Raw genomic sequence first — 17,206 nt, forward strand, 5'->3', positions numbered from 1 at the left:
ATACTGGCCTTCTGGACTTACAAAATTTTGAGCAGGAAAATATAACTTTTATTTATTTTATCCTATGACATTAAAATTAATCTAGATTTAAATTACATCATGGGTGTGGCTTGTGGTGATAGTGGCACCAGTTGCTGCGGTAAATGTGGCATATTCGAGCGATTCTAAAATATTCTCCTGTTTAAATGCATATTGCCTGCCGTGCACAGTTAAGCTGATGCCACCGGCGTGGCGGTGCCACCGGCTTGGGCCCGTCATCGCTGCTCGCAGCTTTAATTATTATTATTATTATTATTTTATCGACTTCTCGGGCACTTTTGGGGCCCTTACCATGCTCAAAAACTCTTGAAACTTTGCACACACATCGGAATGCGCGGCCATCAGAGCTGGGCTGAAGCTGGTACCCGGGCGTGGCAGGGGGGCTCGACAGCGCCCCCTAAAGTGGTGTCTGAAAACTTGGTCTATATATCAAACACACTTGCACGTACATGTATGAAACTCGGTACACATATAGACCTCATCGGGCCAAACAACTTTCGTGCTCTAAGTTACGTGTCAGCCCAACAGGAAGTGAGCTAATATGGGTTGTTCTGAAAACACATGCTCTGGAATTTAATATACTCCTCCGAGGCCATTGTTTCAATCAGTGCCAAACTCGGTCAGCATGAAGTCAAGACACAGAGGATGCTAAATTGCGAACGGATTTTTTATATCTTAAACGGTTTGGCCGTGGCGAAGCAACGAATTTATGGCGAGAAAAGGTAAACAGGAAGTGTGTAATAACTTGTGCAAACATTGACTGATTTGGATGAAACTTCAGCTGTGTGTTCGTTGTAAGAGGCCGATCACATGGATATGACTTTTGTGAGTCAAAGTTATAGCGCCACCAACTGGCAGCAGGAAGTGTGTCACTTTCAAAAATGCTTTGAATCACCATCTTATTTTCACCAGATTGACTTCAAACTTCATCAGTATAATGTGAAAACATGACAGATAGAGACATATGAATGAATTCCTGATATTTCAAATAATGCTGCCATGGCAACATGTCAAAGTTTAATAATGTTTTTGGCTGTTTGTGTGCCCTCCCCTCTATATCCAAAAGGTGGCAGTGTTGTATTATTTTTGAAACTCCCTTTCTCTCTCTCTCTCTCTCTGTGCTTGTTTTTGTGATTTATGAGGACACAAATGTGTATGATGACATACACTGGTATTACAACGTAGTAGTTAATGTGGACATGAACTATGACACTATATCACTACAGGACTAATTTTCTAAATGACATTTGAGTTCCAATTCTTATCACCTGACAGCCGTGATTTCATGTACTCATTCAGACAGAACTCTTTTTTTTAAAACAGAGGAGTGTGAGTGTGTTTTCTATACATGTGCTTTACAGAAGGTCATGTGCTGTGTTTGCAAAGATCACTTTTGACACATTTGTCTTTAAATTCATTATTTACTGACATAGTTCAAATTTATTTTTTTTTAAAATTCACATTATTTTCTACAAGTGTCTGTTTATAAGTGTCTTTTTTTCACAGAAAGTTTTTGTTTGAACGTGAATATTTGTATAATTCAGGGTCTGAGTTTTTACGTTCTCCTCGTAGGTGATTTTATTCAATCTCCACCAAACTCGGTCAACGTGAAACGGAAGCTTAACGCATTAAAAATATTTAACGCAAATAACACAGCGTCCGTTTTTATATCCATTTTTGCTTAGCGTTACATGATCACGCTCCTATTCATGTAAATGCTTCCAAGCGCGACAAGACACAAGAGAGCGCGCTGTATGCCAGTGTCCTGTGTGTGTGTGTGTGTGTGTGTGTGTGTCAGTGTCCTGTGTGTGTGTGTGTGTCCTGTCTGTGTGTGTGTGTGTGTGTGTGTGTGTGTGTGTGTGTGTGTGTGTGTGTGTGTGTGTGTGTGTGTGTGTGTGTGTGTGTGTGTGTGTGTGTGTGTGTGTGTGTCAGTGTCCTGTCTGTGTGGATGCGTCTCATGTCAGCTAATCAAGGGACACTGACACACACACACACACACACACACACACACACACACTCGATGCATAGATAGACTCGCGTCAGTTTCCTGCTCACATCGAGTTCTCTTTTGCTGTTGAACAAACAATAACAAAGAGGATTTTGAGTATTCTCATATTAGAGTCTTAAATTAGTTAAATAACGTCTTAAATGAACTTTAAAGAGTTGTGAGGAAATGAGATGCGCGGGACCGCGCGTGAGATCCGCGGTTGTTCTTAAAGTGACAGGAGCACTGATGATGCCTGTCATTAATGTTCATCAAAGAACAACGGGAACAGAGAAAATTGTAGCTTTAATGATGATTCATCTATATTTCATTTATTATTTATGCAGTTAAGGAAGGTTTGATAACTATTACATTTCTGTATAACAGGGAAGGCCATGGGTAGATATAACATTTATTATTTTGGGTTTATGTAAAGATTTTTTTAAGTTCACTTAAATTAAAAGTTGTTTTTTAAAGCCTAATAAATGTTGAAATTGGGAGCTTTCAGTTATACTGTAATGTAACGTCATTAATGTTTCATAGAGAATTTAGTATCAGTGATACTGGCCTTCATTCATAAAAATGACAATACAACACATATTTACAATATGCTGTCTTTAAATTGTTTCTAAATTAATTTGGAGAGTAACTGAAATTATTACAATATAAAAATATTACAAACTTAAAATATTAAAAACTTGCGATTAATCGTGATTAATTACAGAAAAAAATGTGATTAATTAGTTAATTTTTTACTTTACAGTCATTAGCTCTGACCAACAGGAAGTCAGATATTTTGGTTTGAACGTGAATATTTGTATAATTCCTCTTAGCATGCTTGAAATTGCTTGAAACTCAACACACACATCAGAGATGTCAGTCAGTGGAAATGGGCAAAGCCTCAGAAATGGGTGTGTTGGAGGGGTGTTTATTACAACATAATCATGGTTTATGAAGACATTTCATGTGTCCCCGTAAATAAAAATAGCTTTAACAGCATACTAAACAATTTTTTAATAAAAATGTAAAAATGCAGAATGTTTTCTGTGATGGTAGGTTTAGGGGTAGTGTGTGTGTGTGTGTGTGTGTATGTGCGATATGTAGGCTTAGGGGTAGTGTAGGGGGATAGAATGTACAGTTTGTACAGTATACAAACCATTAAGTCTATGGAATGCCATCTGCCTGTCTTTCCCCTTCCCCCTCTCTATCTGTGTGTGTGTGTGTGGGGGGGGGGGGGTCTCTCTCTCACCCTGTGAGTTTGTGTGTGTGCCTTTCTCTCAGTCCTTCCCCTCCCCCTCACTCTCACTCTATCATTGTGTGTGTGTGTGTGTGACTTTCTCTTTTGATCATAATTTAACCCTTTCATATAGGCTATCACAAATAACTATCACTATCACTTAAAATAAAAACGTCATGTGATGTGTTTGCCAAGATCACGTATGATGCATATGTCTTTAAATTAATTATTTACTGATATAATATAAATGTATTAAAACGTAAATTTCACATGTTTCACATTCACATTCACATTCAAAAGTGGCTATTTATAATAAACTTCCATAAAATGTAGACACGCATCTTACTCTTACCTGACACTGATATTAAAATCATCTTTGCAGTTTCTGTGATTTGGCTCCATTTATAAATTTTTTATTAAAAAGAATTTATTGGACCACCCATATTGAAATGAAAGCATGTTTTATGGTGCATAAGATTGGTGCACAAACGGTAGCTAAGGTAGCTCAAAAACACATGAAGAGAAGTGTTAGAATAAAACAACATCAGCATTCGAATGGTATTCTGAACTCATTCCAATTTGACCTTTGACATAATCTGACATGAAATTCATATAAATTTAATTGATCTCATAGATGTGGCTGTTGTGGTTTGTGGTCATAGCAGCACCAACTGCTGCAGTTAATGTGGTGAATTCAGATGACTTTGACATAGTCCTTTTATGTTTTCCCATTTTAAATGCCTATTGCCTGCCGTGCACAGTTAAACTGATGCCACCGGGGTGGCGGTGCCACCGGCTTGGGCCCGTCATCGCTGCTCGCAGCTTTAATTTTATTTTCATTTTGTCTTTCTTTAAATTTTTATTATCTTAAGTTGTTGCTGTTCCATATTTGTTATCATCATTATTGTATTTGCAGTATTTTATTTGATAATTTTGATTTATTTTGTATTATCTTAAGTTGTTAATGTTATTTTGTAAATAAAACCTTTATATAGGCTAGATTTGTTGGATGAATTTTCATTTGATAACATTCAAGTGAAATGAATCTTTTGGCCATCATTTTGTTGTATATTAGACGTACACATGTAGTCATTAATTAGCTGTCTATTATTGGGCTAAGGTTAGACGTCTATTAGATTTTCACTGACAGCCCAAATTTAGCCTTGTTTTAGCCTAGACGTCTGGGCTATGTTTTGACGTCTATTAGACGTCTTTTAGACGCAAAATTGCTTGCTGGGTGCCCACACTATTAAATCCTGAAGAGAAGACAACTCTAGATTCTCGAGTGCACATTCAGGAAGACAAAGTTTGAGCACGCACCTGTAATGATATATATATATATAATTACAGGTGCGTGCTCAAACTTTGTCTTCCTGCATATATATATCTTGTAAGTGCTCTTGCGTTACAATAACAAGCGTGTGAAATTAATGTGGGATAAATGAATACTCTAAACCCCAAGTGGATTCACACAAACTGAGGAAGTCAGAAGCGTCAGGTGCCCGCTCTCCCCTACATCCCGCGGGACGGGTGCTCACCCTGAAAATATCATTAATGGCTTAACAGATTAACAGCTCTTTCATGAAAATATGATTAATAGCCTCAGGTATTATCAAGTTTTGGGGCGCGGTCATTTGTGTGAGCCTTCCGGGTGTCATTCGCTTCCAGTTCGAAACAGCTCGTTGTGCTGCTTGATATCGCGAAACTATAATTTCTTATCAAATATTTAACTTTATTATCGTAATAAACACACGCACTGGTCTGTAGCGCAATAGTTTGACCGTTCGCGACACTTTGTGTTGTTCTCGAGTCTTGCGCGGTCACGGAGAATGGCTTTCACTTCACTTCCGCGCTGAAGAACAAGAAGAAGAAGAAGAAGAAGAAGAAGAAGAAGATACACAAATAAACGAGCAGCGATGGAGCAAAGTCAAGATAAGAAGAGCAGTTCTTCATCACAGAGGGATCCCGCGAAGTGCTGGGACAGGTATTACTGTAAACCAATAGAATATATGTGTACAGTGAAGTGTGTGTATGTGTACAGTATAGTGTGTGTACAGTGAAGTGTGTGTTTGTGTACAGTATAGTGTGTGTATAAACTACTCGAAACAAGCCACACTTGTGTATAGATATCTTACCAGAAAATGACTTTGGTCGAAGTTAAAGTCACTGTTTAGAATATTACTTGAGTAAAAGTTTTAAAGTTTGTGATATTTATTGTACTCAAGTATGAAAAGTAGGCTATTTGTTAATATTAAACGTATCGAAAGTAAAGTAGGGAGAGCAGGCCACAACACTTTCTGACTTTCTCAGTTTGTGTAACTCCACTTGTGGTTCAGAGTATTTATTGTATCCCACATTAATGTCACACATGTCTAGTACAATTATGTGGTTTTGTTTATATTTTCTTGATTTACTCTGAAAGAATGAAAGTGAAATGTGACAACATGCCCCATAGGTGGAGTGCATTATAACACAAGCATGACAGATTCAAATCTGATATAATCAAACAAATATACAAGACAAACTAAAACAATTTGCCAATAAAATACAATTATTAACTTTTTCAAATAAAATAATGGCATTTTTTATTAATTATAAATAAAACAAATTTTTGAGTTCGACAACAAGATTGCAAAACACAGCGTCATAGTTCAAAAAATAATAATAATTAAGCATTTCTGAACAAAAAAACATTCTCATGGTTTCTCAATAGAATTCATAGAAGTATAGAATATAATATCATAGTTCTAATAGGGGCTCAGTATAAAAATCTATTATGTGAAATATCTTATTCAGGACTGCACTAAATAAAAGTAACATGCAATTTTTATGATACCAGATCCCTCTCATTATGTCAAAATTATTAAAATGTTGCGTATTCTGCGAGGTTATGACACTTATGAGCAGAACTGTATCTTAGGAGAGTCTGAGAATCACCAATCGCTGTTTACATTAATGTTTAATACAAGTAAATGACATTAAAACTCAAAGTAATCACTTTGGTTATCTGAAATACTTGTCAGATGTAACTGTACTTTGATTACCACCCATTTAAAATGTAAATGTAATGAAATACAGTCACTCAAATGTTGTGTAACTAAGTTAGCCTATTTCGTTACAGCCCAAACCTGTTATCTAATCAAAATATGTAGCCAGGTTTGCATCCAAAAATTTTAATTCGACAAACAAATTAGCTCTGTTGTAGGCTCAAGTTTTTTTATTGAACAATCTTCCGTACTCTATTAGAATCGTGGCCACTTTATCTGAGTTCAAATCTAGTCTAAAAACCCACTTGTTGTTCTTTGGCTTTTAACCTACAATTTGTTTTATTTATTTTTCTCCTACATTATTACTATAATAAATATAGTTTTTTATGTTTTTACTTGTTTTGCACTTGTATTTTTCTGTTGTACAGCACTTTGGCTGGCCTGCGGCCGTTCTTAAACGTGCTATATAAATCAACCTGAACTTGAACTTGAACATACATTTTTTTTACAATCTAATTACAGTTTTTTTTATTCGCTTTGGTACTATTTTCACAAGCAAGGTGTGCATTTTCAAAACTCATAGTACTAATATCACAACAGATCATCAAAAGTGCACTTTTTTCAAACATTTCAGCATATTTTCAATTGTGTTAGTACAATACCCAAAACTACAAAGAATCCTTTTCACCACAAAAAATAACTGTTTCATCTATATAAATGTTTCATTCACAGTAACTGCCTTTCATAAAGCTCTTACTATAAAACTTTTGATTTGCATCTCTTCTCGTTCAGTTTAATACATTTGTCTATTATTTAATCCAACTGATCTTAATGGTTAATCAATCAATCATTTGGTTCACCTATAGATTTCTTTTAGATATTGATTCTATATACATAGTTTCTACTTTGTTTGCAATTTCCGATATAGATAACCATATGTAATTAATTATTTTTAAATTAGAAGCGATTTATCTTAGATTATAACTACTATGTTCAAAGTGCGTGCGCGTGTGTGGCCTGGTAAACTCTACATTATGGGGACAAAATGTCCCTATAAAGATGGCAGTATCCTAATTCCTTGTCCTTGCGGGGACTTTTTTTTTTACTGTAATGTAAAAATGTAGAAAGTTTTGTGTGATTGATAGGTTTATGGGTAGGGTTAGTGTAAGGGGAGAGAATATACAGTTTGTAACCATTATGCCTGCTTATACCCAGAAAGATAGTGAACCAGACATGTGGGTATGAGTGTGTGTGTGTGTGTGTGTGTGAACAGAGCAGAGCAGAGTATAAGGGAAAGGAATTAGTCAATGACGGTGTAACATCAGACTGATCAGAAATGCATCAGAAGAAGGGAGACAGGTGGCATCAAATACAGCATTTTACATTACAGTATGTTTGCATTTGATACTGTAAACAGATTACCATGGTAGAGATTGCCACATTACTGTAACTCACCCTTATAAAGCTCAACTACAGTATAGATTCAGTCATATGGTACAGTGAGAACATTTACTGTATTGGCAGCAAACTCTGTTCTATAGCCCTGAACCTCATGGCTGTGTCGTAACTTCATCACACCTTTTGATAACACACTGAATAGATAGATACTAATACAAACATTATAGATTAAATTACATAAGTGAGGTAATGTAAGCGTATTTTCTTATGTGGCATCTGTAGCCTGTGTTACTGTAGATCATTCAGCAATGAGGGAGATCTGAAACATGTCTCTTGCATTGTTTGCTGTTGGATGAACTGATTGTTTAAAGTACTAAACTGAAAGAAGATCACACTGTTGTGTTTCAGTGATTAAACCAAATGAATGTGTTTGAAACAATGATTATGTGGACTGAAAATATGTGCCACTGAATGAAAGCATGAGATCAGGTTTTGAAAGAATGACTAGCTGTGTTACAAGTGTGATCAGTTTAGATTTTTGTACTAAGAGTTTTGAAAATGTATAACTTACTAGTGAAAATAGTACCAAAGCGAATAAAAAAAACTGTAAAGTTTGACACTTTTAAAAACATGAAAAAAAAACATGACACTTATTAATAAAAAATAATTTATGTATAGGGCGTTCAATTTAATAATATATAATAAAGTTTTGTTTCAAAATGGATGAGGAAAATAGCGCCTTGAAAATCTCTACTATAAACGACTGTGTTAGCTTTGTTTTCGACGATGGTATTCTGTAAAAATGAAAACTATCTAACTGAGTTGACTCAAACCTCCTTTCTGTTGTGATAGTGTGAAAATGAAAAATACATTTTATAATAAGTATACTAATTACTTTATAATACATTAGTAAAATTACAATGCTTTTATGTGGTAATTTCTTCACTTGCAAGAGTTAAACTCTAGAGCTTGAAAACGGAAAACTGCAGTTCCTATGAAAACGGATTTACAAGTGAATCTCGTTACAAATCTAGTAAAGTGTTGTATTTGTCCAAAATAAAGCATAACTGGTGCACACTTTGTTCTCAAATTCATGTTAAACTCACAGCGCATGCAGAGATTTAGTTTGCTTTACAGTGAACTGAGTCACTCTGAGATGCTGAAACACTGGATCATAAGAGGCTTGGGTGAAGACTAAACAGTATTCAAAACACACAAAGACTATATAATTAATATAATCACATTAAATCACAGCCTTTTAGTTTAGTTGACAGCTGCTTTGCCAAAGCAATGATGCAAAACTCAATGTTAGAGATATTTGATATTATGAGATGTTCATTATGAATCTGTGGTGGGACAATTTAGAAATGTTGTGATTTAATGCAAGTTTCCCTGTTAATTCGGGCCAAATTATATTACATCATTGAAACTTGCATTTTCTGTAAAGCTGCTTTGTATATGTATGCTTAATATGTATTATGAAAAGTACTATAGAAATAATCATAAACTGGATTGAACTGAACATTAATCTAAACTGTTTATCTTTTCCTAACAGCGAAATTACCAGACAATTGGAAGACCGTCTAAAGGGGAGTGAATATGGAGGGGGGGAGTCATTTAAAAAGAGACGTATTGAAAGTAGGAACATATTTCTCATTTACTTTATTAGACAATATTTCTTAATCTTCAATAAGCTTTACTGTAATATTTACAGTGTTATTTATGTATCTAATTATTTATTTTGAAACAGATAGTGACAGCATTCAAACACATTCTGGAAACATGACACTTCAACAGCATAGCAACCTTTCACAACATAATAATAATTCTACATCACTCTGGCAACCATCGATTCAGAACCCAAATCAGCGTAACATTACAATTGACCAGAAGGATGGAGGATCAATACAGGCTCCCAACATTGTAGGAAACAACATAGCTGGTTGTCTTAACATAACCCTACATGTGAGTGTCTGATCATTAACACACTGTAATATTGTGCATTTTGCTGAGTTGATCACTTAAAGGGATAGTTCACCCAAAAATTATCCCATAATTTACTCTCCTTCAAGTCATCCTAGGTGTATATGACTTTCTTTTGAAGCCCAAAAAAATGCATCTATCCATTATAAAACTACTCCAAGCGGCTCTGGGGGTTAATAAAGGACTTCTGAAGTGAAGCCATGCACTTATGTAAGAAAAAAATCCATATTTTAAACTTTATCAACTAAAATAACTAGTTTCCATTAGACAGTCTTATGCATCGATTTACGGTGAAAGAGTAACCCCTGACCTGACACATGACATATGTGGAAGGGCAGAGGATAAAGCAAAACAAAACACCGGTCATAGCTTACGCTACTCCTACAACCCCAAATCAGAAAAAGTTGGGACAGTATGGAAAACGCAAATAATAAAAAAAAGAAGTGATTTCTAAATTTACTTTGACTTGTATTTCATTGCAGACAATATGAACACAAAATATTTCATGTTTTGTCTGGTCAACTTCATGTCATTTGTAAATATGCATCCTTTCCTGTCATTCAGACCTGCAATACATTTCAAAAAAAGTTGGGAAAGGAGCAATTTAGGGCTAGTAATGAGGTAAAATGGTTAAATAATGATGTGATTTGAAACAGGTGATGTCAACAGGTGATTGTAATTATGATTTGGTACAAAAGCAGCATCCAAGAAAGGTCTAATCCTTTAGGAGCAAAGATGGGCCGAGGATCGCCAGTTTGCCAACAAATACGTGAGAAAATTATTGAAATGTTTAAAAACAATGTTCCTCAAAGAAAGATCGGAAGATATTTGGATATTCCACGTTCAACAGTGCATAACATAATTAAAAGTTTCAAGGAATCTGGAGGAATTTCAGTGCGTAAAGGACAAGGGCGCAAGCCTAAGCTGAACAACCGTGATCTCCGATCCCTCAGGCGGCACTGCATCAAGAATCGTCATTCATCTATAAGCAATATCACCACATGGGCTCAGGACTACTTTGGCAAACCTTTGTCAAGTACCACAATATGTAGTTACATCCACAAATGTACTGTGCCAAAAGGAAGCCCTATGTTAACAGTGTCCAGAAGCGCCGTCGACTTCTCTGGGCTCGAGGCATCTGGGATGGACCATCACACAGTGGAAACGTGTACTGTGCTCAGATGAATCAGTATTTGAGGTATTTTTTGGGAGGAATGGACGCCGTGTGCTCCGGACCAAAGAAGAAAAGGATCATCCAGACTGTTACCAGCAACAAGTCCAAAAGCCAGGGTCTGTCATGGTATGGGGTTGTGTCAGTGCCCTTGGCAAAGGCAACTTGCACTTCTGTGAAGGCACCATTAATGCTGAAAAGTACATAGAGATTTTGGAGCATAATATGCTGCCTTCAAGAAGATATCTTTTCCAGGGACGTCCATGCATATTTCAACAAGACAATGCAAAACCACATTCTGCACACATTACAAAGTCCTGGCTGCGGAGGAAGAGGGTTCGGGTACTTGACTGGCCTGCCTCAGTCCCGACCTGTCTCCAATAGAGAATGTGGCACATTTTGAAGCGCAAAATGCGACAACGAAGACCCCATACTGTTGCCCACCTTAAGACTTGTTTGCAGGAAGAATGGGACAAAATTACACCTGAAACACTTCATCACTTGGTGTCTTCAGTCCCTAAAAGTCTTTTAAGTGTTGTGAAAAGGAATGGCAACATTACAAAGTGGTAAATGCTTTACTGTCCCAACTTTTTTTGAAATCTGTTGCAGGTCTGAATGACAGGAAAGGATGCATATTTACAAATGACATGAAGTTGACCAGACAAAACATGAAATATTTTGTGTTCATATTGTCTGCAACGAAATTTTATTTGCGTTTTCCATACTGTGCCAACTTTTTCTGATTTGGGGTTGTACATCTGGCGTCAGGGGTTACTCTTTTAGCGTAAGTCGACTTGCGTAGGCCGTCTGTTGGAAACTAGTTATTTTAGTTGAAAAAGTATTAAATATAGTAAATTATTATATAATTATATTTAAATATTGGCATCGCTTCAGAAGGCCTTTATTTACCCCGGAGCCGTATGGAGTACTTTTATGATGGATAGATGCACTTTTATGATGGATAGATGCACTTTTATGATGATAGATGCACTTTTATGATGGATAGATGCAATTTTAGGATGGATAGATGCAATTTTAGGATGGATGGATGGATGGATGCAATTTTTTGGGCTTCAAAATCTAATTTACCATTCTCTGCCATTATAAAGCTTTTGAAGTGCAGCATCGGTGAATTGGAGACACTACATTGTCCGTAGGTTTGTGTGTTCATTCTGTGATGTACTGGCTATTTGTCCAGAGTGTTTTCCCTAACTTTGCCCCCCGAGACACTGGGATAAACTCCAGCATTCCTAGCCGTGTTTCCACTGACGGGCCAAAAGCGAGCGTGCTTGTGCGGGCCAGGGCTTGTGTCATATCTAGGGCTTGATCGGCCTCGTCTATATTGCCAAAAGTTTTGTGACGCCTGCCTTTACATGCACATGAACTTTCATGACATCCCATTCTTAATCCGAAGAACTATCCCAATCCATAATCTGACTAGTCAAGTTCCTCCACACCAAACTCGCTCATCCATGTCTTTATGGAGCGATGCTTTGTGCACTGGTGCGCAGTCATGTTGGGACAGGAAGGGACCGTCCCCAAATTGTCCAAAATGTCTTGGGATGCTGAAGCATTAAGAGTTCCTTTCACTGGAACTAAGAGGCCAAGCCCAACCCTTGAAAAACAACCCCAACCGCCAAACCCAGACTCGTCCATGGGATTGTCAGACAGAGAAGCGTGATTGGTCACTCAGAGAACACGTCCAACTGCTCTAGAGTCCAGTGGCGGCGCGCTTTACCCCACTGCATCCCACTCTTTGCATTGCACTTGGTGATGTGAGGCTTGGATGAGCTGCTCGGCCATGGAAACCCATTCCATGAAGCTCTACACACTGTTCTTGAGCTCATCTGAAGGCCACAGAAGTTTGGAGGTCTGGAGCTCTTGACTCTGCAGAAAGTTGCCGACTTCTGTGACCCTCAGCATGCGCTGACCCTGCTCTGTGATTTCACTTCGTGGCTGAGTTGCTGTTGTTCCCAATCGCTTCCACTTTGTTATAATCTCACTAACAGTTGAGCGTGGAATATTTAGTAGTGAGGAAATATCCCGAATGGACTTATTGCACAGGTGGCCACCGATCACGGCCCCACGCTTGAGTTCTCTGAGCTCCTGAGAGCGGCCCATTCTCTCACTAATGTGTGTAGAAGTGTCTGCAGGCCTAGTGCTTGATTTATACACCTTTGGTGGGGTTCGTGGGACGTCGTTCTATGGAGGCATGTTAAGGTGCGGGTTTTAGCGCTGGGGTTCTCCTGGCCCAACAGTGGAAACACCACTTGATTTTGGCCTCTGTGCTTGAAGGGCTATTGACCCTGTCCGGCATGCTGTTAATCCTGGCAACCACTTTTCCACTGTTGGGCAGTGGAAAAGTGGCTCCCCTGACCCTAAAGAAGACATGTGGTTTGAAGAATGACTGGATGATCATTTAAGAATATAGTCTATATCTATATTATATATATTTATGTGTATATTTGTTGTTGTCTTTTTCAGCCACAGGTGTCTCACTCAACCTCCATAGACAAAGATGGTAAGAAACAGAACACGTCACATCTCTTGCTGTAGCGAATTTCAGTGTGATGCTCCTGTTAATAATGACTTTCCAACTTTGTCCTGATTTTTAGAAATTCTTCAGAATGTGAAGAATAAGATGAAATCAAGAATGCAGTGTGAGGCTGAGAGGATTTTGGAGGGAAGTGCACCACGGTCAGTCTCTCTAAACAAGATCTACACTAAACTGTTTATCATCAATGACGAGTCTGACCCCGTCAATAGAGAACATGAGATCTGGCAGATCGAGACGACGCATGATTTAAACACATCAGCCCAGAGAGTCATAAACTACAATGAAATCCTTCAGCCGCCCACAGATAAAAATAGAAACATGAAGATCGTTTTAACCAAAGGAATTGCTGGAATCGGGAAAACGATCACCGTTCAGAAGTTTGTCCTCGACTGGGCGAGCGGAGAAGCCAATCAAGATCTAGAGCTTGTGTTTCTGCTCCCGTTCCGAGAGCTGAACTTGCTCAAAGGAGAAAAGAGTCTTTTTGACTTGCTTTGTGTCTTTTACCCCGAGTTTAACGAGGCGAGACAGATCTCTGAATGGATCTGTGAAAGGAAAGTTGTGTTCGTCTTAGATGGTCTGGATGAATGTAAAAAGCCTTTGGACTTTCAAAGCTGCCTTTTGTCAGATGTAACTGAAGAAGCCACAGTGGATGTCCTTCTAGTAAACCTTCTACGAGGAAAACTGCTTCCATCCGCTCACCTGTGGATCACCAGCCGGCCCGTCGCAGCCGGAACGCTTCCGAGTGAGATCTTCTCAAACGGATACATCACACAGATCAGAGGATTCAGTGACGAGCAAAAGGAGGAGTACTTCAAGAGCCAACTTGAGGACCCACAGCTAACCCAAAAGATCATCTTCCACCTAAAGTCTCAAAAGAGCCTGTGGATATTGTGCCACATTCCTCTGTTTTGTTGGATTTCAGTGGTTGTTCTTAAATACATAATTACAGGTCAAAATAAAGATAGAAACATGCCCTCAAATCTTACGGAAATGTACATCCACTATCTGCTCATTCAGACTGGGTTGAGCCACAAGAAATATCAAGGGAAAGAACTGTCTCAACGAGACACTCTCAAGAAGTACAAAAAACTGATTCTGAAACTGGCAGAGCTGGCATACTGGCAGCTGAAGGAACAGAAAGTCATGTTTAGCGAAGAAGACTTGATGAAGTATAATATCACTGTTGATGAAGCACATCAATATCCTGGTGTCATTACCTGTGTCACAGAGTACAAATGCGGAATTTACAGGACAAGACTTTTCACCTTCGTCCATCGCAGTGTCCAGGAATTCTTTGCAGCCTTGTTTGCATTTCACACATTTCTATCAGGAAATCAAGACTCCCTGAATTGCGGTGAGAAGTCTAATTTGTGTGATCTTCTCCAAAATGAAGTTGATGTGGCCTTGACAAGTGAAAATGGACACTTGGATCTTTTCATCTGTTTTCTCTTTGGGGTTTCTTGCGATTCCAACAGATGTATGCTCGAAGGACTCCTGCCTCCATTAGGGGCCAGTAGTTCAGACGGTCACAAAAAGGTGACCACATACATTAAGTCTTTGAAGAGGACAGATCTGTCCCCTGAGAGATGCATTAGTCTTGTTCGTTGCCTCGTTGAGCTCAAGGACACGTCATTTTTGCAGGAGATGCAAGATCTCAAATGCTCACGGTCCAAAGAACCTCTCACACTGTTCCAGTGCACACTTCTGGCTTTCCAGTTTAGGATGTCAAATATGAAGCACAATGAGTTTGACCTCAGGAAATACAACATCACTTTGGAAGGGTTTCAGAGATTCTCCCCTGCCATCATGTGCTTCAAACGGGCTCTGTAAGTATTACAGTTTTTTTATTCGCTTTGGTACTATTTTCACAACCAAGGTGTACATTTTCAAAACTCATAGTGCTAATATCACAACAGATCATCAAAAGTGGACTTTTTTCAAACATTTCAGCATATTTTCAAATGTGTTAATACAATACACAAAACCACAAAGTACCCTTTTCACTACACAAAATAAGTGTTTCCTCTTTATAAATGTTTCATTCACAGTAACTGCCTTTCATAAAGCTCTTACTATCAAACTTTTGATCTGCATCTCTTCTCGTTCAGTTTAATACATTTGTCTTTTATTTAATCCAACTGATCTTAATGGTTAATCAATCAATCATTTGGTACACCAATAGATTTCTATATATATATTGATTATATAAACATAGTTTCTACTTTGTTTGCAATTTCCAAAATGGATAACCATATGAAATGAATTATTTTTAAATTTTCTGCGATTTACCTTAGATTATAAGGTGTGTGTTTGTGGTCTGGTAAACTCTACATTATGGGGACAAAAAGACAGCAATATCCTAAATCCTTTTCCTTGCAGGGACATTTTTTGGTCAAGCTTTTAAATCATAGAGAATGAGTTTTTTTGAAAATGTGAAAATGCAGAAATGTTTCTTTGATGTGTAGTGTAAGGGGAAAGAATATAGATTTCGAACAGTATAAAAATCATAATGTCTATGGAGAGTGGGACAGAAATATTTTCAATTTGTGAATAGAGCAGAATAGAGTATAAGGGAGTGGAAATAGTCAATGACGGTGTAACATCAGATTGATCAGAAATCAGAAGAAGGGAGACAGATGGCATCAAATATAGAATTTTACATTACAGTATGTATGCCATGTGATACTGTAAACAGATTACCATGGTAGAGATTGCCACATTACTGTAACTCACCCTTATAAAGCTCAACTACAGTAGATTCAGTCATATGGTACAGTGAGAACATGTATGTGAGAACATGTATGGGCAGCAAACTCTGTTATAGCACAGAACCTCATGGCTGTGTCATAACTTTATCACACCTTTTTGATAACACACTGAATACTATTACAAACATCATTGGATTCGATTACATAAGTTAGGTAATGCAAGTGTATTTTTTAATGAGGAATATGTAGCCTGTGTTACTGTAGATACTGTAGATAATTCAGCAACGAGGGAGATTTGAAACATGTATCTTGCATTGTTTGCTGTTGGATGAACTGATTGTTTAAAGTACTAAATTGAAAGAAGATCACACTGTTGTGTTTTGGTGATTAAACCAAATGTTCTCATTACATATTACAATAATCTTGTGTTTGAAACAGTGATTATGTGGACTGAAAATATGTGCAAGTGAATGAAAGCATTACATCAGGTTTTGAAAGAATGACTTGTTGTGTTACAAGTGTGATCAGTTTGGATTTTTGTACGATGAGTTTTGAAAATGTACACCTTACTTGTGAAAATAGTACCAAAGCGAATAAAAAAAACTGTAAGATGCTGTAAATGTCTGTATAATATATCGTATAATGTTGTTGGTCAAAGCTGAATGTTAGTTTGAATGCTGACAGGCTCAAAGGAAGCGGGTTTACAGAGCAGCACTGTGAGAACCTGACGGGTTACCTGAGGTCACCAAACTCTCTCCTGACTCATCTTGATCTGAGCCACAATTCTCCAGGACGGTCCGTGCTGGTCCAGCTTTCCACTGCGCTCCATGATCCCAACTGCCAGATTCAGACCCTAAACCTCAGCCACAATGACCTCCAGAGTCAGGACATGGAGCTGATCAGGGATGTGCTTTTAGGAGAAAACACGAATCTGAGAGGGCTGGACCTCAGTGACAATCCTATAGGAGATTCAGGAGTGAAGAATATCTCATCTGGACTGCAAAGCAATAAATGTCACCTTGAAGTTCTGAAGTAAGTCAAACTAACCAAAGCTCAGTGCTAAGGATTTGTTCTACTGGCCCAGTCGTTCACATTCTCATTTGGCTCCACCATATAACTAAAATGTATTGTTGTTTTCATTG

At 37.8% G+C, this 17,206-nt stretch overlaps 1 protein-coding gene across 1 annotated transcript in view; it reads left to right on the forward strand.

Annotated features, from left to right (window-relative positions):
* LOC307143126 (protein NLRC3-like) overlaps positions 1 to 17,206 on the forward strand; it is a gene marked incomplete at both ends in the record, with an annotated part of 74,709 nt that overhangs the window by 50,330 nt on the left and 7,173 nt on the right. The window contains 3 exons of the mRNA XM_079844431.1: positions 13,284 to 13,320; positions 13,415 to 15,182; positions 16,749 to 17,096. Coding sequence (XP_079700557.1) covers positions 13,284 to 13,320; positions 13,415 to 15,182; positions 16,749 to 17,096 — 2,153 coding nt within the window. The remainder of the gene's footprint in view (positions 1 to 13,283; positions 13,321 to 13,414; positions 15,183 to 16,748; positions 17,097 to 17,206) is intronic.

Source organism: Gobio gobio (assembly GCF_949357685.1).
Source record: "Gobio gobio genome assembly, chromosome: 19".
NCBI lineage: Eukaryota > Metazoa > Chordata > Actinopteri > Cypriniformes > Gobionidae > Gobio > Gobio gobio.